General features: G+C 41.1%; 1 protein-coding gene across 1 annotated transcript; it reads left to right on the top strand.

Annotated features, from left to right (window-relative positions):
- Positions 1-188: 188 nt before the first annotated feature.
- Positions 189-27,339, top strand: cavin1a (caveolae associated protein 1a). The gene is made up of 2 exons (XM_049561197.1): positions 189-1,002; positions 23,280-27,339. The coding sequence occupies exons 1-2, from the start codon at positions 502-504 to the stop codon at positions 24,015-24,017; spliced, it is 1,239 nt and encodes a 412-aa protein (XP_049417154.1). The 5' UTR covers positions 189-501; the 3' UTR covers positions 24,018-27,339.
- Positions 27,340-27,701: the final 362 nt, after the last annotated feature.

Below are 27,701 nucleotides of genomic sequence, written 5' to 3'. Positions count from 1 at the left end.
ACCCATTATCATTTCAGACACTGTGAACATTTCACTGGTCTGAACTTTTTCTGGTACTGGATCTCGCCTGTGGTGGAGATATGCTGCCCTGTGCTTGGGGACAGACTGGGGTGGAGCCCCAGCAGCAGGGGGAGCCAGGGGCGGGGGCTGGGTGTAAGAGGGGAAAACTTTGACTGGGTGGTTTCACAGGGAGCAGAGGCATTTGAGTCAGGGCACACATGCCTCAGCTGTGAGAGGCCCTACTCCCCTTGGCTGGCTGGCATCCCAGAGCAGAGGCAGAGAGACAGGGAAGGCTGAGAGCGTGAGACTGAGGGAGAAGAGAAAGTTTAGGTGTAAAGTAGACTAGACAGAGGCAAGCAAGTGGTTGAGAAAGTCGTGTGAAGGCAAAGAGAAAGGATCAGGGACTGAGCTTGTGCAGTGTGGCTCCTGCAGGTTGTTTTTCACTGGTGTATTTTTATCTGTAGTGAGAGTGCAGGCAGTTTGTATTTGGAGCTGACAGCCATGGCGGATACAGGTGTCAAGAAGGAGCGCACAGGCCTAGCAGAAGTGCCTTATGATGACGACGAGGTAGCTCTGGTAGGTGCTGCCACAGAGCCTGCTGTGGATGATGATGATCCCTCTGAGGAGGTGGACCTGGTGCTGGCCCCTGGCCCCGGAGGCAAGAGTGAAGCGCAGATGAACGGGGTCATGGTTCTGTCTCTGCTAGACAAGATCATCGGGGTGGTTGACCAGATCCAGCAGACCCAGAATGGGCTGGAGGCTCGGCAGGAGGCCATGGAGAAATCAGTGTCAACCATCCATGGGGAGCTGGCTAAGTTGTCCAAGAACCACGTCGGCACAGCCAACACTGTCAACAAAATGCTGGACAAGGTACGCAAGGTCAGTGTCAACGTCAAGACGGTGCGCAGCAACCTGGAGAAGCAGGCGGGCCAGATCAAGAGGCTGGAGAGCAATGAAAGCGAGCTGCTCAAGAGACGCAACTTCAAAGTCCTCATCTACCAGGTGAATATTGAAGGCTGCAGTATGTATGTGTGCGTGTGTGAGAGAGGTTGTTATTTTATCATGTTCATCACAGGCTGCACTGAGTAATAGCAAATCATCCTTGTTTGATAATGTGGTAATGCTTCACATGCAGCTGTTAAAGTTACACTCAGTTCATGTTAAAGGGGCGTGCTGCATTCCCCTCGCTGCAAAGGAAAGTTGGGAGGGGAGTGTGAAATGCACCTGAAAATCTATCAGACCATCAGAGCAACCTTTTGACATCATCTCACCGGAGAGAGTGAGAGTCACACTGTGGCTTGAGGTGACCCCTTGTTAGTGGAAATGTTCTGTAGGTGCTCAGGTTGGAGGATGCTGGCCAAAGCCTCAGCTCTGTGGTTTCCATGACATAAATGTCTGAATCACTGTTTCCTCAAGCTTAAACAAGGCTGTAATGTTTACGAAGAATCAAACACTGTGGTGCGCCATTTAGAAGCTGTTGTATGCTTTGTGTTCATGCTGATTGAAAGGTTGATTCCTCCTCTCAACTAGTAGCTTCTTTGGAAAAAACGAAGGCAGACAGTGTCCTCTCCCACTCCACAGGACCTCATGATTATCCAGTGAAACTATATAAAGCCTCGCCGGGTGTAAATAAAAAGGCCTATAAACACTGGCATGAAGGGCTATTTGAGACAGAACCAACGCCCCACCTCTGAGAGCTCAGAGGGCAGATAGTTGGCAGGCTGCTGTCATGAAAGATGAAGATGTTGGTTTTTATTATTAAGATCTTTTTGCAACACACTGACATTCATGCATCCATGGTGTACAAACCTGCACTATAAAACCCGAGAACACAATTGTGAGTATCAGGGCAGGGGTGAAGTTATTTAAGTTAATATGGTAGCTCCTCCTCAGAGAAAGGAAATGGGTTGAAAAGTAAAATCGATAAAGGACGCACCATGAATTCATGTATTAAGAGTGTCTAACTGTGGTTGTGCATTTGAGACTATGCTTTTTTTCCTATCAGCAGAATGTGCTGTCATGACTGACTGGTAAACTCACAGCTTGCAGCATGCACAGCAGCACTCCTGCTTTAGTTTATCTGGGTTGTAAAAAGGTCTCATGCCCTTTGATCTGGAATTTGTCACAAATCAAATGGCAGCTCAGGAAATGTCAGAGGTAATTGCTGCACATCATCACCTCTGCAATTTGCCATCCGAAAAGGGGAGAAGATTTTCTTCAGAAAGCATTAGTAACAGTGAATCTCAGAGTTGCAAGCCTCTCGTGAGTAGAGCTTACTTCAGGATCCGTTTTGGCAGGCAAACCTTTTCACCTCCCCCTCCTGGGATGTCCACTATGGGACCAGGTTACACTATTGGCATGTAGCAGAAATCCAATCATAGACACTAGACCTTAATAAATTACCCCGCAAAGCAGGTGCCTCCTGCTGTTTTTGACACCGCATGGTCTACTGCAAGCCCTTTCAACTGCACGTCTCTGTGCATTTGTCAGTGGACACTGTATATAAAAGGGAGAGTTTGCAGATGGGTATCTTGTTTTAAGAGCTTGCACTATCTTAAAAAGCTAATATTTTACTGTTTTTATTCTGCTCCTGTGTTTCAGCAGGCACACATCATTCTGAGTCATTTCCTGTTGGTGTTATCTCAGCTGTAATGCTCTTATCACTGTCTAAACTTGGGCACCGTCATGTTTCAAAGCAGTTGTAGGAGCTTTAGCTTCCATGTTGCAGTAGCTGTTCCGGGCTCCCACAATCTATTTATTACCAGAGGACGGCTGCACCGTGTCCAGTTTAATTAACCGACAGATAGGCTTGTCAGATATTGGCAGCATTGCAAATAAACTCTGGCTCTCAGTCAGGTTTCACCACTTTCCACTGTCTGTTTGTGTGTTAATGTGTTAGAGTGGGACAAGTTTAGACTGAAGTTAAGGATGAGATCAGGGTTAGGGTTAGGCCCGTAGAGGTTAGGATTAGGGTTACAGAAAACCTCCACGGCAGTAAAGTAAGCTAGTGAAGTGTCCTCACAAGTATAGTAATGCCAATTTGCGTGTGTGTGTGTGTGTGTGTGTGTGTGTGTGTGTGTGCATGTGTGGCCATTCCTTACCAATATCACCTTTCACACCCAGTGTCAATATCAAGCGAAGCTGGAATTTGAGAAAGACAAGTGAAACATTTTCACAGCATTACCTTTGCTGTACAGGAGCTTATGTTCTGCTTTGTTCAACTGATACCAGGTTCCATATTTTTCTCTCCTGTCACTCTGGCTCTGTGCTCTGAGAATAGCCACATACTTCAGGATTTTTAGCCTGGAAAGACTTCAACAGTGATGCTTTATAATTAAACCTGCAATGATGACGGCACACAGGATGCCCTAGCAACAGCAGGGTGTGGCGATCAAGACATGTTCACCAAATGTACATGACATATCAGCAATGGCGGAAGACATATTAAGATCTTTTACTGATGTTAAAGTAGCATACACTGTTACAATCAAAAGTCTTTTAAATTACAGAAGTATAAGCAACAAAAAATACATGAAGGTCCAGTGTGCAGGCTTTAGGGGAATCTATTGGCATTTTTGTGCAGGCCACCATAGTTCTCCTACCAAGCGGAAACCTCAGAGGCTGAAAAATGAAGTCAGTGCAGAAGTGCAAAAAATGCAATTTCTTGTATGGCCACTTGAGGCTGGCTCTACCTAGACTGCCCATGTTAAAATGTCCAACTTTACAGCAGAAATAGACATACATATATATATATATATATAGTCTGGTAGAAGATACAGTTTTGTCTCTATAGCTAATTTTAACATCTACAACAACTGAACAGGGTTTGAATTATTATTTTACTCACCTGTCTACATTTTATTAATGCTTTAAGATATGCATATGTAAGGGCGGGGCCACCTGAGTGACAGGCTCTCTGCAAGGTGTCACCACAGTCTATGATTTAACTCTACATATCGCTCCACCCTCTCGCACATATGGTCACTTCTGGCTCTAAACAAACAAAATGGTGACAGCCAAAATGCCGAACTAAAACTTAAAACTTACCAAAAATGAAAGTACACATTATGCAAAATGGCCCATTTCAGCATAATAGATATAGATATTTCTGGATTATTGATTATTGATTTTTGATGGCATCAATTTGTAAGCATCACTAATGTTGCACCTGGTAAAGTTGGAGCTATACTACAACTTTATGTACTGCTGGGCTTAATTTGTAATAATTGATTCTAATTAATTAGTTAATTATATTTTGCTTCAATAATCTGCAAAATAACTAAAACTGTCAAATAAAAAGAGTGAAAAGAACAATATTTGCCTCAAAATGTTGTGAAGCACAAGTATAAAGTACAGTAAAATGGAAACACCCAAGTAAAGTACCTGAGTACTTAAGTAAATGTACTAGTTATATTCCACCATATTTTAAACACATTTCAGTCAATTTATATATGGTATTAATGCTAGAATAGTGCTGTTACTGTGGTCAGCAAATAAAAAAATAAATTAGAACCATAAGTTTTTAGACTTTAGAATATGAAATTAATGTTAGGGACAGGTGTGGCACATTTCCTTTCTCATTCTGTAGCGTCTGTCTGGAGTTTTAAAATAACAAAACCCCTAATTTGTAAGTGACCTCACAGCAGCTGAGGGTCTTCCTGATGCAAAAGGCATAACCAGCCTGTCATCACAGCTCTGTGATCTGCAAATGGGCCAGTGATCCAATGGTTGGGCCCTGCTATCACACCCTCCCTACGTTTCTCTGCGCTGACTGTACTGCATTTAACATTGCTGTTTTTTATAGACTAATTGTCTTTCCATTTCTAAATGAGTCCCACGTTTATTTCCTTATTTTCCATTAGTCTCATATTGCCAGGCATTTCACTATAATTAGTTCAGCCCCACAAGTCCAATTTCCAGTTGCAGTGTCTTCTAATAGGAATAGCTGGAAATATAGTAATAATCAGGAAATAAACCTAGCCCCAAACTGTTAACAAAAATAATAGAAACTTGATGAAAACAGTTCAGAGATAATATTGTGGCTTTCTCATTGAAGCCTCATGATGGTTGTGATATAAGTGTAAATGTCCCTCCAGAGGTCTTTTTGTTTCTAAAGCAACTCCAGCAGTGAGGAAGCTTGTCTTTCCGAACAGCTAAAAGGTGTTAGCCTCTGTTACACATGATTCATGATTTTCATTTTAATGACTAAAAAAGATCATCATTTTTAGAGTGGTGCAGGGATGATTTAAGATCTCTTCCCACTGCACGAAAAACCCCACGGACACCAACTATCATCTGGCTTTTGTATATAATGGAAAAGGTTACAATCAGCATTCACATCTGGGTCAAATGACTCTGCAGTCGTCACAGGTATTTATCAGTTCTGGCTCCCATTGGCAGTAGATGAACGAGCTAATTTTAGGCCCTTTATTGGTGAGATACAATAACACACCACCACAAAATACCATCTGTCTCTGTCCAAGCAGCGCTCAAACACTTACTCTGCATAGCATTTGACAAAGACTGAATAAGTATAAGATTTAAAAAATAAGAAACCACCATAACATTTTCTCTGGCTTCCATGCTGCCTTCTATTGTTTGCTAACCGATTTTCTGGCCTGTTTGTGACATTGAACATGACACACCAGTAAAAAAACAGAAAGGCATGCTCTTCTGCTACTTGCTATGGAAAAGGAGTCTATAGTCTATTCGTAATAGGTATTCCTGTGATTAAAAAAGCTGCTTACATGTACTAATTTTGGTGGAAAAGGAGTATTTTATTTTAAGGCTAACACAGAAGTTAACAGTTGTTGGTTCCCTCAACAAAAAGCCAGTGGTATTCTGCCTTTCGATTTTGCATTTCTGCAGAAAATAAGCTATGTGGCAAAGTTAATGCTATGTATACATTTCATACAGCAAGATAATCTTCACAGAAGAATGCCACTTTCATGATTTTTGAATCATAAATGCAACTGCCAGAAGCAAAAAGCTATTGTTAGGCTATAAACAAACTACGCTACAGTCACAAGACTGGGTATGTACTGGCATATTTATTTCACAGAACAAAACGTGAAAATCTCGTAAGCTTGTTTTAACCACAGACACAGATTATTTCAGACATCTAACCAAAAACCCATTCATAAAGCTCATTGGTTTCCAAATGAGGGAACCTGTAATACTGAGATGCTAATTAATTTCTGGGTTTTCTGACTCATTCCTGCAGTACTCAATTGAAATAGTTTTAGTTATAGTCATATTTTTCCAGCCTCTCAGCTGCTTGATGGTCGGAGAAATCAGACAGCTGCCATTCTGGTGATGTTCTGCCTCAAAAGCTAAGCCTCCTGCTCATCCTCACAGGACACCAGGCACATATGTCCAGCAATTGTCTTGGCCTTTGGCTCCATCCCAGCTCAGCTCTCAACATGTCCCAGGAGGCTTGTATAGAAGAGGGTGTCTTTTGGTGTGACAGTAGTCCCAGCACACTCCACAAATATGACAGTTGTCAACAGAGCACTCAGGCAGATGGAGCAGGCTGCATGCTGATTTTTTTCATGCAAAGACAAACCACATTCCTTGGGACGGAGGGAACTTTTTATTTACCTGCTTTGCTTTAGCCCTCATTTAAGTTCTGTAAGCAAACTAAAAGTGAACTAGCTGATCAAAGATAAAGCAATTATTCCCTTGAAACCAATGAGTGCTCTGCCATCAGTGGAGTCACCGAATGAATCTGCTGTGATTGAACCCAACTGAAAAACTGACTGGTATGAAATGCATCAGACTTTGACCAACAAGTCAGAACAGCCAATCACTATCTATCAAGCCAGATTTAGGTGTATTTCTATCTGCCAAGACTTACAATTATTCATCCATCTACTGGGTGAAAGGCAGGGTACACCCTGGACAGATCATTAGATGATTATATGGCTGACACATAGAGAGACAACCTTTCACACTCACATTCACACTTACGGGCACTTTAAAGTCACCAGTTAATCTAACCTGCAGGTATTTGGATTGTGAGAGGAAACCAGAGAAGCTGAAGAAAATGCTGACGCGGTGAGAAAATGCAAACTCCACACAGAAAGGCCCCAGTTGACTAGTGCATTAGAACCCGCAACCGTCTAAATCCTACACACTGCTCCTTTTGTATTTTAATAAATAGAATTTTTTTTTTTAATTTCATGACATTTAAAAGAGTACATTAATTTAGCAATACAGTCCTGTAACATTTCCATGCTCACAAAAGACAGTTTAAACAATAGTGATGAAAGTAAATGCAGCAGAACCAGAGATATTGACAATGCAACACAACCATCGACAGTTCAGATGGAGATTCCAGTGTGTTATGTAAGTACCAGTTAATGTAGCCTCAAGCTGCTAGCATCAAGCAGAGATGAGAGGCGAGTTACGGAGGTATTGTAACTTAATTCCACACCCCAGATATTTTTGAGTCCCAGTGCTGAATCAATTTTATTTTCACATGCAGTTGTAATTCTCAGACTTTCGGTGTAAAATTGGTGGAGTTCCCCTTTAAATATCCTCATTTTTAGAATTGACATACTTTGTAACCAGTAACTAAACAACATAGTTTCCATGTGATAAAATTACTAGTGTGAGCCCTTAGTTTATTAAGTTTAATAAGGGAAAATGTGTACTTTTTGCCCACCAGAACTGGGGGCCACACCCGTATTTCATAATGCACATTATCTTGTTAATTACGTGTATTAATCCAGTTTATGCAACTTGATAGTGTGTGTCCATCAGTGTGAGACAGCATTGATGTGTGTCTGGAATCAGGGTGTGTTTGGCCAGAGCTCAAAGACAGCAATAGCCATGTGGTCAACTCCATCATGGAGATGTAAGACTTCTCAGTTACAGTCGACTTATTCCAGGCCAACCTCACAGACCTTCCAGAGCTCAGATCGCAGCCAACAAGCCCCGCCACCAGCCCCAGCCCACTTTTCTTTAATAGCTTTTAACCCTGCCCAGACTTTGTAATAACTCTATTCCTTACTTACTCCAGACATACTGATCCTGCCAAGGATTTTTTGGCCACTTCAGCTTTCTGAATATTTGTTTTCAGGCATAAATCAGATCTCAGCCTGCGCACAGAGAGGATAGTTGTGAAGCACTTAGCAACCCGACAAACCCGACCAAAAAGAACTCGACCAGCAGCACTAAGTTAGTTTTGTGATTCATTCCGCTGGCATCTCTTTGCCTCCCCTGCCAACATGCCCACTTGTCCTCCTCTCTCCTTCTCAGTTTCTCTCCCACTATCATCTTAGCCCCTTCTACTCCACCTCGGACGTCTAATCCTGAACCAAGGGCACAGCTCATTCAGTATTTGCTACACTATGTTGTTCTCTTACGGTCCCTCTTCTCTGTCCTTTTCTCCTGCTGTCCTCCTCTTCCCCACGCTGGTGGAAAGATATCTGGCAGGCTCCACATTTCACTATTGCATGTCAGCTACCATTTGGAGCCAGCTGGGAGCTCCAGTGCTGAGTGGCGTGAGAGCCTCTGTGTGTAAAGGCTTGTCAAATAATTATTGGGGTTGTGGGTTGCAAGACTACATCATATAAAATTCAGATATACATAATTGTAAAGAAAAATAATTGAATTATAACTTAATGTGTAAGGTCAGAGAGAAGATGAGATACAGTATAGTCAAGTGTGAGTTAAATTCTGAAGACACCTTCCTAGCACCTAAGAGAGTCCTCTAAATTGTTTTCAAGGAATAGTTCAGCACTTTCATTTGCTTTCTTGCAGAGAGGCGATTGACACCACTCTTATGTCTGCTAAATATAAGGCTACATCATCAAACCTGTTAGCTTAGCTTAGCTCAAAGACTGTAAACAGGAGGAAAAAGCTAGCCAAGCTCTGTCCAAAGGCAAAAAAAACTGCTAACCAGCATCTCTAAATTAACCTCAATAAACTTCTGACTAGAAAAGTGCGCTCAGTAGAGTGCATATCTCCACCAGGTGTCTGGGAGCATGTGTGTGGAGAACGGGGAGTGCAGTGCAGGCAGCATGTCCAGCATGTATGCATTGCAGTAGTGGAATGATAAAAACTTGCATTTATTCACCTCGTATCATGCCGTACTGTAGTGGATCATAATATATCAGGTATGGAATTAATTTGCAAATGCTCTGGTTCAAAATGAGACCAAACTTTTCGATAGATGACAGTTTTTGAGCCATGACAAAGGCCAAAATGAGACCTACAACACCTTGTTTTTAGCGTATAACTGCCAGGAATCGCCTGTCTTTTGCTATGTGACTGGTTAAGAGGAGTTAGGAGTCAACATTCAGTGACCTTATAACACAATCAATGAAATAGGTTTTTTAAAAAATGTGAATGCAAACATGAGAGGTCCTTGAGCATACAGTCATTAATGTGAACAAAAATTATTAGGCTGATGGGTCTAGTAGTATGTGGATTAGTTAGTTGCTGATAGATAGGCAAGCAGGTGCACACATGCACACACACAACCGAATGTATGATCATTATGTCCTGTTTAAGCCACACAAAAACCAACGAGTAAACGACTTGTTACTGGAATTCTTGGTGTGATGGAGTCACTTCCTCCAGAGGACACTCCAGGAAGTTACTGCTCCCAGTCAAGAAATAGTCTGGTGCGTAACCCCCCAGAGCACAGTAAATTGTTTTCACAAATAAGTTTTTGTACAGATTCAACACACAAGAAATAACATGTCCAAATGTGAGCCCTCATCAAACTCTTGTTAAGGAATCCCCTCATCAAACTCTTGTTAAGGAAGCAAAGTGTATTTCCCAAAATGTCCAAGCATTCATTTCAAGTCAAGCTTGCATTTCCTCTGCTTATCTCTTCCTTTTAGCTTCTTTGTTTTAGCAGTCACTAACATTTTGGAGCCAGAGTTATGTTTCTCTTGGCATATTTAACCCAAATCTGGATGTTGTAACACTCTGATCCTCTCTCTCTCTGAGCACACACACCTACACACACATACTGTACACACATTTTTCTGGTTTGTAATTCTTTTATACTTCATAAAGATCAGAATCATTGTTCTTGCTTTAAAAACCTTTTGGTCTTTGATGTCACTTGTGGAAAATGAGTGTTCTGAAACACTTGTTCACCATGTTTTTCTGTTTTCTTTGCTTATGTAAAAGACGGCTTTTCAGACTAACATGATCATATTGATGATGTAAAAATTTCTAAAGAGATTAATAATTTTTTAAGTCTTAGGATTCACAAAGGACTAAGGAAAGGTGAAATTTTAGGCTATATAGGCTCCTCACATACAGATGCTCTCTCTCCTGCTTTATCAGATCGGGTGTACAACACTCTGCAGCGTGGGTGTGTCTAATAGGAGATGGATATGCTGATAGTGTTACTATAGCCTTCCCTGTGTCACTAGAGTTGGTACAGCAGCAGAAACAGGATCCTTGCTACTCCAACACATGTCTATATGTCTATATTTTTGTTGCACATTGGATTTTTTTTCAGCTTTAAAACACCCATCAACTAGTTCTCAGTTGACCCCTGTGAGCATGTGCTTGCGTGTTCACGTGTGCATACATCTGCGTGTGTGCAGCACCTTACAGTATAATACAGTCCAGATGTGATTGTGAGCTGTCTCTCCGGGGCCACAGGAGGAGACTGACCTGATCTCAGGCCACAGCTGCCATCATGTCCTACCAAGCATCCCCATCCTACAGCAGCAGGCTGGATTCACTAACTGGTGGACCAATCAGGTCACCACTCAGTTTGAACAGTTGTCATCCGGCATCTTGGCTGACATACAGAAATGTGTCCTCATACCACATCACAGCTCGGTGAGCTGCTGATACCCTCCATGCTGTTTATTCCAAGATTTGTAGGCACACCCTTCACCTACAAGGCCACAGCCAAAATAAAGAGTTGGCCAACTTGTCTGAGTTGGTTTATTAAAGGAAACCGATATGTTGCTGTTGATTATAAATACACCGGCAGCAATGCAATGGAATGGTGTGGTGTCATGTTTCATGGAGTGGGTCTGAATTTAGTGATCAGCAACACCAACTGATTGATTAATGGAATTGTATATATGTGTTTGTGTGGGCTTATTTCCAGATAAATGTGCGTGTGTTTGACCATGTAGTAGTTGTTGAGCACATACTGTACTTTGTATGCTACTGGTTTATGGCAGTTAATACCTAAAGGTACAACGGTTGCCTGTCTGCCTGCCTGCCTGCCTGCCTGCCAGGCTGTGGACATTGTTCCTGAATGGACACAATAACTTCTAGTTATGTTGATGAATATCTCAAAACTTTAAGGAATACTTCATCCACAAAATGATTATTTGTATGTACCACCATAAAGAGTGCCTCAGTGTGTTGGTATCTGATGAGGGGGACCAATGACGAAGCGTGGGTCTTTGAAGAATTGGGAGTGAGACCAGGTTGGCCCCCACAGTGACTGAAGAAAAACAGGGGCTGAATTTAAGAAAATGCAAAACGATATCAAAACATTTGTTTATGAACTCTCATACAACTCATACAATATGATCAAAATCTCAGTTATCATGCTCAGTACTTTGCAAACACCTGCATTTTCACTAGGACCTACCCATTTAAAACACCTCTACATAAACAGTGTCATGCATGGACAAGTAGTTGCCCCAAACACTGACCACTGAATGGTGATTGTGGTCTAATTGACCTGGACGATGAAACACTGGCCTGGCTTGCCTCAACGGAGCTGAGGGTCTAAGGACATATGCCAGAAAAAAGAAGAAAGTAGCTCACCTGGGCAATGGCAACGATTTGAAGCACGAGTTGAGGTGTGTGAAAATTTGTAAACACATGTTTTGATATAGTTTTGCTGTTGTTAAGTACAGCCCCCCTTTACTCCAAATCATTAAGAATTTTCTCCATTTTTGGATTGTTAATTCACTGTGGAGGCATGTGTGAATAACAAGGTTTTTGTCACAAATCTAACCTAACAGATGGTGAGTAACTGATACACAAATGATTATGTTGTGGGTGAAGTATTCCTGTAATACAAAATATTGCTGTTAAAGTAGCATCCATTCACTATTAATATAAGTAACTGTTATTACTGTAACTGAGGTTGAGGTTGTGAAAGCAAACTCTGGTATGTTCAAACCTTCAGCCTGAAGTGCAACAGTCAGGTTACTCGGGTGGTATATTTCCCACTGCTGCTGTGGCGGCTCGCAGTTCTTGTCACTGGCATGTGAGTTATAGGCTGTTGCTGAGGGCCTGCCAGGTTTTGGGTACCCTTGGGATTAGATTTTGCATGCACATGGATGTTTAGGATGATTACTCTAAAAATAATAGAAATTCAACTGAAATTATGTCATCAGCATGTGAGGTGAAATTTGAAGGTGAAACACTTGGCGATATTTTAAAAGTTCCCTCCTGCAGACCTATTTTCTTAGTTGCTTGCACGGAAACAATTATGTTTATAGGTTAAATGCAAATTTTCACATTTATTTCCCAAACCAAGACAGCCATGTGGCTCATTTTAGATTAACAAAAGGTGCACACCTGGTCAACTAAGACATAATAAAAGCTCCACAGCTTGTCAGTTTTTCCATCTATGATGTCCTCAGTCATCATTATCAAACAAACAAAAACTTAATTCAGAACAAAGCAAAGCAGTGTGTTTGATTGGCTGGTTGCCTTCTCTCTCGTACCCCCAGGTATTATTTTCCAGGAATTATAGGTCATTAATCATTATATTGGCCTAAGGTAATAGTTTCCTTTAGCTGGGGCCCAGTACTGCATTCATGTTGACAGCTTATTCATGCCCTCACTTGATCCACACATCACATTATCCTGTAATGTGGAAATATAAATAATGGATAATTGAAATACAGTTTTTCACTTAGGTAAAAATTGATACAATTTTAAAAAAAATCTTAAAAATCTTCATGCCCACTGCAGCAAATTGATTTTTTGTCTAAACTAGCTCCAATCATCAAAACACGTGAATGGAAAATGAGCACAGAGTTGTTAAATTTGGCTGACTAACCCTCCAGTGTCAATGTGGAAGGTGCTGTTACACAGAAAGGGATAGTTATATAACATATTCCAGCGCTGTCTGTTGCTGCCAGTTCACACAGAGATGTAAATGGAAAAGTACATTTCCACCTTTGCATGGGACTAACCCTGGGATTCCAGTGGTCTGGATGTGGGAAGGCTGAGCTGTGGAAAAGGGCTTCCCCCTTTAGGCCCCTGTGTGTGAAATCACAAATCACTGTGACAGAAAAACCAAGGAACTCCCTTCCTGTGGTGTGCACTGCAACATGACATCGCCGTGTTGGCTGTGTGGTATACAGAGCCCCTCTCTTGTCTAAAGACGGAGTGGGTTTGCTTGTTAATATTTCCATTACCATTCCAGGATGCTTTAACATGGCACCATCACAGTAGGCTGTTCTGAAACGGTGAGAGAGAGAGAGAGCTTCATGAAACAGAATTTGCATTGTGTCCTCAGTCACAAGACTCACCCCAAAATGCCTGAGGTAGCAGGCGGCTGGACCAGTCCTCTGTGAATTGTTTGAGTCTTATTTAGGAGAGTGTGGGAGGCATCAATATTAATGACCAGAGTACATTAGTGTTCTTATTTTAGCCCCCGAGCTCTCTTTAGGGATCAAAGCATCGCGATTCCGGCTGCAAGCAGGGCTCTTACACGCGAATCTCCACCTCTGTTTCATGTCAATCTCCTGTTTGGCCTTCTCCCATCCTGGAGGGACACATGGGTCAGTGATATCACTCATTGTGAAAGTTAAGTGCACAGCTGCAAGGACTGGACAGGATCAGACAGCTGCTCCTGTGACTCATTGGGGAGGCCTTTCATCACACTGCCTCAAAAGGAATGGCCTGTGTGTATCTGTGTGTGTGTGTGTGTGTTTATCTTAAAGCAAGCAAGCTGCTAAATATCTGCATGTAGCATCATGAATATTAATGTGCATAGCCAATCTTTCTGCTCTTCGTATCTGCCTAGATATTGGACCATGTTGTACCAAAAGAAAGAAAAAAAAAAGAAATTTATCATGTATGCAATCAGGGTATATTCTGTATTTTTCATTTTCTTGGACTATGCTTGGCATTATAGTAATAGGGTCACTATTGTGCTAAATAATAACAATAATTTAATGTGATAAATATTATAAAGGTTATATATTTTATTCTCTCAAGATGTCACATTGACATTGAGATCTCATTTAAGAGATTCCTGAGTATAAAATTAAAAAAAAAAGTGATATGGGATGATATGGGAAAATAAGTAATAACAAAATAGCAAAGATCCTTGGCATATGTATGAAAAGGAATAACAATACAAGCATAATATATGAAAATATATATATTATAAATATGAATTTTAGTGAAAAAATGCATGACAAATTATGAAAAGTGCATTCCAAAATATTCTTGGTGAATGTACAAATAGGAATAAAAATATGAGTATATTATGTAAATCAGTCACACCTAAAAAAAATATAATTTTTAACCAAATTTTTCAAATTGCCCTATCTATATCAATGTCTCAAAGTTCACTCAACTCTAAATTATTCCAAACAAATGGGATAAAATATCTGTATATGTATAATATGTATGTTATTTAATCTATACATCATTAGATTAATATGTAACATTTTAATTGGCCAATATTAAAATAGCCTGTTGCACACTCATTTCTAAGCTAGTGCAAAGGTAGTGGTATCTTGTGAAACTAGACAACCTAAAGCAGTGGTTCCCAACTGGTGGGTCACGATCCAAAAGTGGGGTGTGGGTCCACTCTGAATGGACTGTGTGTGACTGTTTTAGGTTTGCAAAAAACACATTTTATTTTGAAGTACAGTGAATTTCCAGCACAGAGCATTTATTTTCCAGTGACATCTCCTGCTGTAGATTGGATGACTCACGGACAGCTACTTGTCAGACACAGCAAACTAGCTTGATGATATGTTCAAATGCAAGTATGACCCTGAATATATAAAGCTTTGTGGACCTTGAGCTAATGACTTAGAAGAAATCTGGACCCCATGGTTGGACCAGTTGGGAACCACTGACCAAAGGCATCCATTGGTATCAACCATGTCAGCATAGCTTGTCAGGAGGGGGGTAAATACCCACAGGTCTCCCCTCAACTTGAGGAGGCTTGTTCCCAGTAAATGTTTTGTTGTCTATGTGCTCCATCAATTTAAAGCTTTACATTTGTCTTTAAAAGAAAAGGACAACCAGCTCATATGAAGAACAATGAATCACCTAGCACATGAACAGATGCATAACACATTAAATCGGTCTGTTGTGGAACTCAAAATGTTAAATCTAATGGTATTAGTCTATGCACATCAGATAATTATTCGTATTAATTGTAAAATAAGAAGCCAAAGTAGCTATATGATGCCTGAATTCTCATTTTGAAATAGTTTTAACTAGCCTATAGACTTATACAGCATAATAAAATTCCTAAAAAACAGTTGTGGCTTTTGGTTTTGATGGGCCACCCAAAGATTTTCATTGGCCCCATCTTGCCACCCCTATTAACAATGTCCAGGGTTGCACCTCATAATTAATAGCATGGATTTTTGATTGCTTTCTTTTTTTAACAGGCAATCCGGCTTGTGTTAGTCCTTCACCTATGACACAGCCATTTAATTATTTTATGAATGTTAATGCTAATCACTGACATCGTTGTGGGTGTCAATATATTTAAATAACTAAGAAGGAATATCGGACCAGGTGGGTTATTCAAGGTCTTGTTACAGCAGACAGAGGGACAGAGACGGGGAAGAAGGAAAGTAGACGCCAGCAGCTTTAGTCAAAGCTGCTGTGGTCTCTGTATAGTGCTGATTGAGAGCGCTGTTTGCTCTGTCGTCCATGGCAACAGTCAGTGGTTAAATTAGCCTCCGTATGAGTCAGACAGAGAACATTTTGCTGATAATGTTTAGACAATGAATAAGCTTTGCTTTTGTTATATGAACAGCTGAAATTCAAGGATTTTTTTTTTGTTTTTTGGATTGCATCACTTTCAACACAGGTGGAGAAAATTCTGGTCTAATCTTTAATGATACCCAGTTCAGCAAAGCAGGAGGTACTGCTGATCTGTCACAGATCTGCCTGATCTGCTTTAACATTTCTGTCTCACTTGCTTTTTGTAGTCTAAGCTGTTTACCAAAATCTTTCCCCTCGGTGTGCAGGGACTTTTTAATTGCATCTCCTGTGTTATGCCACCTTCTGAGAGACAGACAGTTGTTGGCTTGTCTGTACAAATCAAACACACACAAACACACACTCAAAAAGAGAGAGAGTTCCCACTCTTTCTACACAACTTTTCCATGAGGTATGATTCATGCCACTCTTTGAGGAAAGAAACATCGGCAACAGACCTCCTTCTCATTGAGGGGAGCACACATACACTCAGTCACCACTCCCCTGGCACCTGTCAGTAAACACACACATACACAGAGTACCGACTTTTCCGTTGCTGTTAGGTGGAGGGAGAGGGGAAGGTAACACAGGGACACTAATAGACTTACTTCTTCTTCAAGCTTCCAGTCTCCTGTTTTGTAATCAGGCAGGGAAACCCAAACAGGGTTTGATGATGTTATCACAATTTCCACAGATAGGGTGGGCTGAGTCAAGTTTTAAGAATGTAAACAACAAAATGTTCCAACTTGCAATGTCTCTATTTATTCACATGGGTTCCCACAAGTGTTGGATGTCTAATAACAGAGTGAAACATTTTTAAATTGTGACTAAAGCACAGTTCTGTAGAGCTAGACCAGGGGTAGGCAACCTGTGGCTCCGGAGCCACATGTGGCTCTTTAGCCCCTGTCCAGTGGCTCCTTGAGCCTTTGAGAAAAGAATTCTATGGAAATTCATTCTATGAATCCAAATGTTGCTGAACCTCGATAGCAGTGGCTGGTTAGCTATGGATGCCAAATCCAAAAAAGTAAATTGGATAAAATAGAGAATGTAGTAGTGCGTGGACAGATTTGTTTGCTCTCACTGCCAGCTCTGCAAAATTTAAGTACCAAATAATCATAAATAGTGCCCTGCACAGTGTCCGCCTTGTGGTAAAACATATTAACAATTGCTTATTTAGACCATAAGTATACGCTAATTTAGACTTAATAGGCTATTTACCTTGATTATAAGGCTCAAACATGTTTGCGGCTCCACACAAATTTTTTCAAATTATTCTTGGTCAAAAATGGCTCTTTTAATGGCAAAGGTTGCAGACCCCTAAGCTAGACTATGGATATTCTCATTTATCCAGGTCAATTCCATTTTGGCAACAATTAAATCGTAGGCAACTGGACTTTGATTTTGTCTAGAAGACGTTTCGCCTCTTATCCAAGCGGCTTCATCAGTTCTCAACGCATCGGTCTGACTAGTCCTCACTAGTCTGACAAACAGTGGAGTAAGACTCAGGTTTTTAACCTCTGTGGAGGTGTACACCCACCACCCTCATAAGACAATACTTCGTTAGTGGAGTTTCACTGGACCATTGTTTGGGTCAGGTGAGTCACACTAGTGAACGACAGTCGTTAGGAGTGAGTGGGGCCACTGGTGAGCAACAGTCGTTAGGCATAATGTGTGGTTACCAGTGAACGACTGTCGTTGTGTTTCTTTGAGCCACTTGAGGTTAGTTTCGGGCAGTCTTTGTTATTCAGTCTCTTAGGTACAGCAGCAAGGGCCGCATTGTAAATGGGGGATAGGTGGTGTCTCAGGCCACCTCCCCTATTTAGAGACGGCTTCTCTATTTTGACGTAGATGGATTCTTTCACCCCTCCTTTCCCCTCCTTTCCTCCTTTCCTCCTTTCCTAACTGGACCTGAGGAGTTCCTCAGGTCCAGTTTCTGCTGTTTATTTACATCTAAAGGAGAAGGCTCACTCCTTTGAGGACAGCAATGTGAAAATCTTGGACAGAGAGGACAGATGGTTCGAAAGAGGGGTGAAAGAATCCATCTACGTCAAAATAGAGAAGCCGTCTCTAAATAGGGGAGGTGGCCTGAGACACCACCTATCCCCCATTTACAATGCGGCCCTTGCTGCTGTACCTAAGAGATTGAATAACAAAGACTGCCCGAAACTAACCTCAAGTGGCTCAAAGAAACACAACGACAGTCGTTCACTGGTAACCACACATTATGCCTAACGACTGTTGCTCACCAGTGGCCCCACTCACTCCTAACGACTGTCGTTCACTAGTGTGACTCACCTGACCCAAACAATGGTCCAGTGAAACTCCACTAACGAAGTATTGTCTTATGAGGGTGGTGGGTATACACCTCCACAGAGGTTAAAAACCTGAGTCTTACTCCACTGTTTGTCAGACTAGTGAGGACTAGTCAGACCGATGCGTTGAGAACTGATGAAGCCGCTTGGATAAGAGGCGAAACGTCTTCTAGACAAAATCAAAGTCCAGTTGCCTACGATTTAATTGTTGCCAAAACTAAGCTAGACTAATAAACCTGCTGATTATCTTATTGCAGATATATCGCTATCAGTGTGTATGTTGGCCTGTAAGTAACAAGAAATATTAATGGAGAAACATAGGGAAAAATGAGTGGCAAAACATGGCATAATGTTAAAATATGATCAACATCATGTGGACCCATAACTGTAGCTTTAAAGTCATTAAAGCTAAAGCTGGTAACTTTTATAAAAATATGTTTTTGATTTATTTGATGAAACTGTCACTATATTCACACAGTAGTTCATGAGACAAATAGCCTGTGGAAGGGTTAAAAAAACATGTCTCTCTGCCTCCTCGTAGTACTTCTAACGACATTTGCTGGAATCTACCGGGGCTTAAGCAGAACAACCAATCAGAACTGAGGAGTCTCCAATACAGCTGTCAATCATGTCAATTACTGCTCATGAACTGCAGTCAAACTGTCAAACTAGGCAGCCCTGATCAAATATGAAACGTGATTCTGTTACTGCATTGCCTATTTTTCACCTCAAATGTTTTCAGAAACATATTTTATTGTACTGTTTAGCTGTAAAATGAGAATGTCTGCTCTGGCCAGCCCAGTTGTTTTCAACATGGAGGCTGGGTCACAAATTTTGTCATTTTACAGTTGAATAGTGTGCTAGAATAGGTTTTTGAAAACAATTATGATGAGAAAAAGGCAATGCAGTAACAGAATCTTGATTCACAGGCACACCAAACCAGCATCAGAGAACTAGCAGCATTAAGAGCCTGCTGCAATGCCTCACGATGTTGCTGTGTCTTGGACCAAAAGGTTGCACGTAAACACACCAAACTGAGGGCCGAAGTGTTCTGCACCTGCTTGAGAGGGCATACTCCTGCATACCAACAGATGGCGGTCATCTGTATTCTTCATTCATAAAGGGAAACTGGAAGACTATCTTGATGTTAGCACATTACCAACACAATCCAGTGCTGAAAGAACAAAGCATATTTACTGTGCGTCAGTGAACAATAACACAAACCAACAGGAAACATTTCTACTAAAAAGCTCAATGGTTTAAGAAGAATAATCTTAATTTATGTCACAAGTTCGTCTCAACCTCACTCCCTCTTGACTTTAGCTGAGCTGAACTGCCAATCAGAGTGCCGATGGGCTACACTGTCGCGAACACTGATTCAACATGCTGAATTGACAGAGCAAAAAAACGACTAGCACCAACAAGGGCCAAGGGCGTGGGACGCGCCACACCAATGATTGCGGCAGACGCTCACCAATAGCCCAACTCTGACCAGTAGCTGACTTGGTGGTTGCCAGGGCCTTTAGAGACTCCTCAGCTCTGATTGGTTGTTTTCGTTCACTTATGGTGGATTTGTGAAATTGTCATTAGAAGAACTACAAGGAGGCAGAGGAACATGATTATCTGCCTTGTGTACTGTGTGGATATAGTGACAGTTTCAGCAAATATGACATAAAGCTATTTTCCTAAAAGTTGCTAACTACAGCTTTAAATGAACCTCAAGTAAATAGTGTATGAAAATACTTCGCCATATGTAGTAGCTTTGTTTTCCATCACTTTCAAGGTTCAATTCAGAACAGTTTCAAAAAATAAAGTTGGGCAGTGAGGATCTTGTTTAAGTGATACATAGCTTTAGTCAGGTATGGAGCTACGTGGTCCTGGACCATGTTGTAGTTTCTCTGTCCTATATGACCTCAGCTGTTCCCAGGATGCCATGCACTGCTGTTTTTCCATTGGCTGCAGAAGCTTCCTGTTCAGGCGTCAGAACTTCTTATGAAAAGTGCTCACAGTTTGGCTTCATGGAGAAAAAAAAGAAATGTGTGTCTTCATTTCTGTGGGTGGGCATACACGTGACATGAATACTCAATGCATAGTTATGCATTTGTGTGTGTGTGTATTTATGCACAGAGGTTGTCTTTCAGTATTTACTCCAGGAACACAAGAGATGCACTTATATATAAGCTTAACATACTGGCTCTCAGGTTTAGCCCACAAGCCAAACTCCCCAGGCAGCAGCAAACAAGTTTTGTTTGGGACATATGAGGTCACCTGAACAGCTTCACAGAGAGCTATTCAGTTCTTGTATGTGCCTTATGTCAGTGTGAGTACACCTATTAACTGTATGTGGGTTTATCTTTAGATCTTCATTACGTTCAAGTGAAAAGCCAGGTCACATTTCAGGACTTTGCATGTTTGTCCTGTTCAGTTTTGTTTATCATATTACATCACTCTAATAGAATCAGTGGAAAAATATTGTGGCAGAATTATGTGGTCATGGGTTCAAAAATATCTGTCATTATTGGTGTAATTGCAGCACTTTGGTCTGTGTGCCTGTCTGCAAAGCAGGTGCCATATATTTTAGTTTGATTGTAACACACTCGTGTTGGTATATTGTTATAGAAATGTCAGCTGTTTATCCAGCTAAACGTCACCACCCACCAGAGACAACATGAGCAGGTGGTTGCCATGGGGACAGAGGGCTGTGTTTATCTGTTGCCGTGCGAGAGAGGAGGGCGTTGTGTGGTGGGGGCTTGTCGGTAGCACTGAACGCTGCAGTGGACAGCAGCCAGAGAATGGCAGATGGAATCCAGAGAGAGGGAAAGGCCAGCCCAAAATAAACCCATACAGAGTGTGCTGGCCGAGCCCACACCATACACAGCACCAGATAAGGAGGCAAAGTCCATTTTATGATAGGATCGTATGGCAATATTTGAACTGCCCAGAGAGATATGTTGATCACATGGTCTGACAGGTGTTTGTCTTTCACAAGTTTGACATTGCCATTGAAATCCAATTTTACTATGAATACTGCACGTAATTAATGACAAAATACCACAAAACCTGCCTTCTCAAGTTGTTTTAGTATCAGTTTTTAAACCTGTATTCTGCGTGGAAAGCATTGATACTGACGAAAACAAACCAAGACATGTCTCAATATAAGTCTTCACACCCACACTAATATCTGTCACACTCTTGCATGCCATCTCCTCATGTGTTGCTCTCCGCTGTCACTTAGACGTGTTGTACAGTAGGCTGTATCTGTTTCATCTACTTCTGCCGGAGATTCAGTTTGCATGTGTCAGTGACCACATTTCTTGACGTCATCTCTCCACTGGGTCAGTATTGGACAAAACTAAGTCGGACACATATTTTATTTTTCTAAAATCCAGCACAAACACGTCAAACCAAAGTTAGACTTAAATTCTGATTGCTGACCTTCTATTTAAACGTGCTAATATGTTAGATAATCTGCACCTATTTAAAGACAAGCCTGGTAATGCTAAAAGATGGTGAATGCACAAACATCAATCAAAGCATGCTTTAATTTTGTTTCTTTTTTATTTGTCATATTTCAGATATTTGCATAAAAGAGCTGCTTGCCCTTAAAGATTTTAGCTAAAGATTTTACATTGCATGAAAGTCTGAATGTTTTAAAGGCATTTCTACACTGATAAAATACAATTTGACTCCTTAATAAATGTTCAGTGGTGTCCAAGTCTAAAGCAATCAAGATTGACTATAAGGGCATCAGTACAAATGATCAGTATCAGTTCTTGCCTTCATAAACTACTTACTGGTGTAACTTTAATTTAATATTTCTATTGAAATGTGTATCTGTATTTTACCCTACTATGTAACAACATTGAGTGTATCTTCTATCTACGAAGTCAGTGAAGATGGCAATGGTGAGGCAAGGGTGAGGCACTAAGGTGGGGTATTGAGGTGCAGCAGGGTGGGACCTCTAATCCCTCTTGGGGCCACAGACATGCTTTTAGGGGGTTAACATTCATTGCATAGTACTGCTTCTCCCTGTGTGGCTATCTGGTACCACACTGACAGTGTCCTGACACACTACATGGATATATGGTTGCTGCAGTGCTGATTGATTGGCAGCTGTCACCATTAACTCTGTGTACATTGCAGACTTCCCCCCTCCAAATAAAGCAAAAGACTAGGAAGAAAGTGCAAGTGTAAACTTAAGGGAACTTTCTGTATTGCTGTATTTAGAACAAACGGTATGGCCCTAATTCTAGGTTTAGACATAAAGATATTTTTGACTAAGTTTAAAACTGCTGCACAGATGTGCTGTACATTATGAGGCTAAACTGAAACTGTACTACACCACCAAGTCTTTCCGGTGAATTGAAAGCAGCAATATAAATTACAGATTGAACAGCTGTAATTTATAGATTTTTTTTCAAGCATTTTTAAAAAATCATAAGATCACCTTCATTGTTTACTCTTAGATTTGAAATTGAGGCCTCTAGGTCGCAACATTGTAGTGTGTGAGTTTAAGCATTTCTGGAGAAATGATAGCAAAGTGGCAGGAAACACACCTGTGGTTAGATGTGACAGCCTGGTGGCTTTAGTTTCACTGTGACGAAGAGTTGTAGATCCTTTCTTTCCAAGCCCCATACTTGTATTATTATTTCAGGAATGTGATATATGGTAAATGTGGCCACATCAGCCTATGTTCTTATACTTATAAGGCTTGAAGTGTAAAATAATAGGGTGTATCTATGTTGTGACTTGAGTTTTGGCATATGATTGACACCACTAGATGGCACTCTGCACCAGCTACAAGCAGTGACATGGTGTGTCCACTGAGTGTGTAGATGACTCATGAATCTGTAAAGTATCATGCTCACATGTTCAATTTAATTTCTCCCCCAGAGGCCATTAATTTTTCTCAGGCTGATGACTTTCACATGAAATGAAATGTCATAATTTACACGAATCACACAATGCAATCAGTGTAGCACCATGTCAAAATGAAAATGTGATTCAATTGACTACTATTTTGTTTTCCTTTCTATTTTGCTCCCTCAGGACCAAGTGAAGCCACCAAAGCCATCCAAACCCAAGGCAGGAGAGACGGTAGTCGAAGGCCAAGCTGTGGAGGGCCTCGAGCAGATACCTGAGGGACAAGAGGGACGCCCAGACAATCTCAATTCAGATGAGGAGGTAGAGATTGAGGAAATTATTGAGGAGTCTCGCACCAAGCGTCTCCAACGCACCACCAAGCAGCAAGTGGACAACATCAAGAAAGCCTTCTCCAAAGAGAAAATGGAGAAGACCAAAAAAAAGACAAAGGAGAACCTTGAGAGGACAAGACAGAAAACCCGTGACAACCTGGAGAAAACGAAGCACAGCCTGGAGAAGAAGATGGGCAAGCTCGGGACCCGCATGACCCCCAACATGGAGCGCAGGGCGAAGCTCAAGAGCTCCAAAGACAAGATGAAGAAGTCCCTCACCCCTGACCACACGGTCTACGCTCGCTCCAAGACCACTGTGTACCGCGTGCCCCCCTTCACCTTCCATGTCAAGAAGATCCGAGAAGGGCAGGAGGAGGTGGTGCAGAACACAGAGATGGTGGAGGTGAAAGAGGCCGAGGGCCAACCAGGGGGAGAGGAGAACGGGCTGGGTGGTGTGCACGTGGAGGTGGAGGAAGGGGAGCTGGTGAGTGTAGACAGCCCAGAGATGGAGACTCTGTTGGAGGTGACTGAGGACTCCCAGCTGGTCATGGTGGAGCCAGACCACCACCTAAAGAAGGCCCAAAGCGAATAGAGCCTCCCAGCTCTGCAGGGCTGTGATGGGAGAGATAAAAGGATGAAGAGGGGAACGGAGTCTAATCATAAGGACACAATGTTAGTCGTAGGGACTTTCTAGACGTGATCACAATCTATGACATCTAACTTGTTTTCTGTTCTCTTTTTATTATACCCAACAGGGATGACTTTCATATTTGCTCCTATTTAGCATACAAATGAGAAAAACAAAAACAAAGCTAGCTTTTTTAAACATGCTGCAGGCTGACTGGTTATTCTAGACTTGTATGTTCAGGCTATTTGCTGTTTGTTGTTGGTTTGATAAACTGAATGGCTATAAGAATAAAAAAGATATAAATAGTCTTTGCTATTGAGATGTAATGTATAATCCAGTATTTGTCATGTATGACATGCTCAATGGGTATGGTTACAGAAAGTTGTTGGCAGGATTCATGCTTTAATGCACGGGCCTAGATTTCATGATTGGGGAGATGCGCAGGGGACACTTCACCATTAATGTTTTGAAAATATGCATTGTTTTGACAAAATTAAAGGAACAAACTGGTGCATAAAAATTCACCAGAATACATGAAGTGTACAAAATGTCCTGGTGGAGGACCCCCAAACCTCCCGTTTTAGATATGTCCCCCCCTCCCGAGTGTTGAAACGAAACCTACGCCCTTGCTTAAAGAAACAGTGTGTAAGATTTAGAGGGATTTATTGGCATCAAGCAGTGAGGACTGCAGATTGCAACCAGCTAAAACTTCTTCAGGAGTTCCTTCAGTGTTTATGTTCAGGGTTTTTTTTTTTTTTTTTACCAGAAGCTGATTTATCCACAGAGGTCTCTTCTCCAAAATAAATGGACTGGTAAAAACACTGAATAAAGCAGTTTCACGTTACAAATCAGTGTTTCTCTGACACTGTTTGGCATGTCGGAGATGAGCCACTAGCCTGTGTGTGCTCACCTTTTTTCTCTTACTTAAGAACCAGACACTCAGAAGGTTTTTACCATGTGCTGAATTATACCCAGAGGTCCCTTCCTCTTCATAACAAATAGATCAGCTGATTAAACTGGTAAAAACACTGAATAAAGAAAAAAATCTGTGTTTTTCCAAAGCTCTCATCATGGAGGTGCTGCAGACTGTGGTGGTTGACATGAATGGTCCTATCTAAAGCCAGTGTTTGTCGCTCTGGGCTACTGCAGAAACATGGCGGTGCAACATGGCAATCCTTGTAGTTGAGGACCCCACTCCCTATGTAGATAAAATCAGCTCATTTTAAGGTAACAAAAACACAACAATTATTATTTTCAGATGATTATACACTGAAGAAAACATACTTACTATAAAATATTCCATTTCTGCTTATATATCCCCCTAAATCCTTTACACTGGAGTTTTAAATGGATGGTTTTATTGATGTAATGTGCATGAGGGAAACAAAACAATGAACAAGTAGGCAAGGTTAAGGCCTGCAGAAGAAATAAAGGACTGAGGAGGATGGAGGAGAGAAGACAAGTGGGAATGGACTGAGAAAATCCTCTCCTCAAGAGTTTACAAAAATGTAACCTCTGATATCAGGTAATACTATGCTGGAGGGTTTCTTGATATAAAGTGAATGCAAATGACTAGAAATAGAAGTGTTAAGTCTGATCAGTTATATTGTGAACATTAAAACACAGACAAATTCTACTATTAGATGATTTAAGCACTTACAGATAGCATCATACTTACCAGCTACAGTTACTGCCATGACAAATCATTTTAAGTTTTACCTTTTTGAGGACGAGGCTGCAAGTGAATATCGTGTATGTACATTTTGTTTAAAAAAAAAAAAAAAAAAGACAGTGACAAAGGATCATTAAGCCTTAGAAGAATCAGTCCACCACTGAGTTTTAAGTTAAACTATTTTATGTGGCAAAATGTCTGTTTGTTCTATTCTGGGTCACTCACTCAAAATTTCAGCTATAATGTTATATCTGAAAGCTGATATCAATGAAATTTAGAATGTAGCCTTTTGTATCTTAACAATGCATGCTTGAAAAATATCGTTTGATCATCATTTACCTTAATGTTTTGATGTATATTCACCACGCTACGTTTGTTGCATCTGGACATGTTGCACTCACCAACTGCCATATAGCACACCTCTGCACAGAGGAGAAGAAAAATGTCTGAGTCACCATGGTCACGGCTCATCACAGTACATTTCCACATCCCTATAAAATTTTCACAAAGTAATTGCAGGCAGAAAAATGATGGCCAGAAGAGCAAGACGACAGTTTAATGACTGACTACGTAACACACGGTGATGTAAATGTCATCCTAAATGCAGTCAAAGTGAGACAGCACATTGCCAAGTATTATGATTGACATGGCACTTTAATAAATGTCAGAACAACATGATCTAGTCCACAAACATTTTTGCAGGTGCAATCTGGTGTACTTCTTCTGAATTACAATGAATATGAAAAAAACTGCCTGACCGTCATTGTAATTTAGAGAAGATGATTGTGGACTTCAATAATAGTGATTGGATTGTAATTATTGGGATCCTGATGTAAACTGGCTATGCCATTGTTCAATCATTGCCACTTTGATCATGTGGGGCAGCCACAAAGGACTCCGGAAGGGGGAGATGGTGAAAGTACTGCTTCCATTTTCCTCCCTAGAGCCTGTGTTTGATCTTAATGTGGTGCAGGCAGGCAGAAGCCCACTGTGTAACATGGAGCAGCACCATTAAAATAATCAATGGGCTGGGGAATGCAATCAAGGAGAGTGCTCCCTCTGTGCACTGAGCAGGGTAGAGGACAATGAGAAGGACAGAGGAAAAACCGTGTGTCCGTGTGAGTGTGTTCGTGTGTGTGATTGTGATGTATGTGCATACCATGTACCTTCATTGATATTTTGGTGAAACTCCAAGTTTATATCAGTCCCCTATTAAGTGCAAATTCAAGGGAAGCAAAGAAATTGATTACACATCTGTGATATCACATGAGCTTAAAATGACTAATGTATTCTCTTTTTGGTGATCGACATTGTTTTGCACATTAAATATTGAAACACTTGTAAGATATTGGTCCCTTTTTTTAAGGTGTGATATTGCCAACATATATATTTTGCTTTGTTTTGACCTACTGCTATAAAACAGAACCAGCCTGCTATAAGCATGATAGGTCATGCACAGTTAAATAGAGACACTGTCATTTTAAAAAAATGCTGCAACACAATAATTACTGTTGGTGTTGATGGATTCATGTTCAAGTAATGAAGCTTGCCGTTTCTGTTGTGTTTTAGGCCTCTTTTGCCACTTCAATATTAATAAAAGCTTACTGAAAAATATATATATACTGCCTATTATTTTATTTTTTATTAATTTTATGAACATTTAATATACGTGACTGCTCTATTAGTGCTCACCTTTTGTGAGAAGATGCTTGTGTATTAAATCAAACATTTAATTAAGATTAGAAGACACACTGAACAGCAAGCACTGCTGTTATTAAACTCTTGATGACGTCGACATTGCCAGTAACTCAGATGACTTCCAGGCTGGCTGTTCTGTCGAAGTGCTCATCCTCCCGCCGCAGCACATAAGACGCGGTCTCACTCTGTGGTCCACCTATAGGGAGGGTTTGCAGGCGGGAACAGCGCAATTGCGACAGCAGTAAACACGACGTTCTCAACCAACCTCTTCATAAAGT

This window comes from Epinephelus fuscoguttatus, linkage group LG19 (assembly GCF_011397635.1).
Source record: "Epinephelus fuscoguttatus linkage group LG19, E.fuscoguttatus.final_Chr_v1".
In the NCBI taxonomy this organism is placed as follows: Eukaryota; Metazoa; Chordata; class Actinopteri; order Perciformes; family Serranidae; genus Epinephelus; species Epinephelus fuscoguttatus.
This window is presented reverse-complemented; position numbering and strand designations above follow the sequence as displayed.

What these genes read in the sequence shown, in the direction of transcription:
- cavin1a (XM_049561197.1), top strand. Translation starts at nt 502, where the DNA reads ATGGCGGATACAGGTGTCAAGAAGGAGCGCACAGGCCTAGCAGAAGTG. An exon ending in TCAAAGTCCTCATCTACCAG is followed by an intron (nt 1,003 to 23,279) that starts GTGAATATTGAA and finishes TTGCTCCCTCAG; the next exon opens with GACCAAGTGAAGCCACCAAA.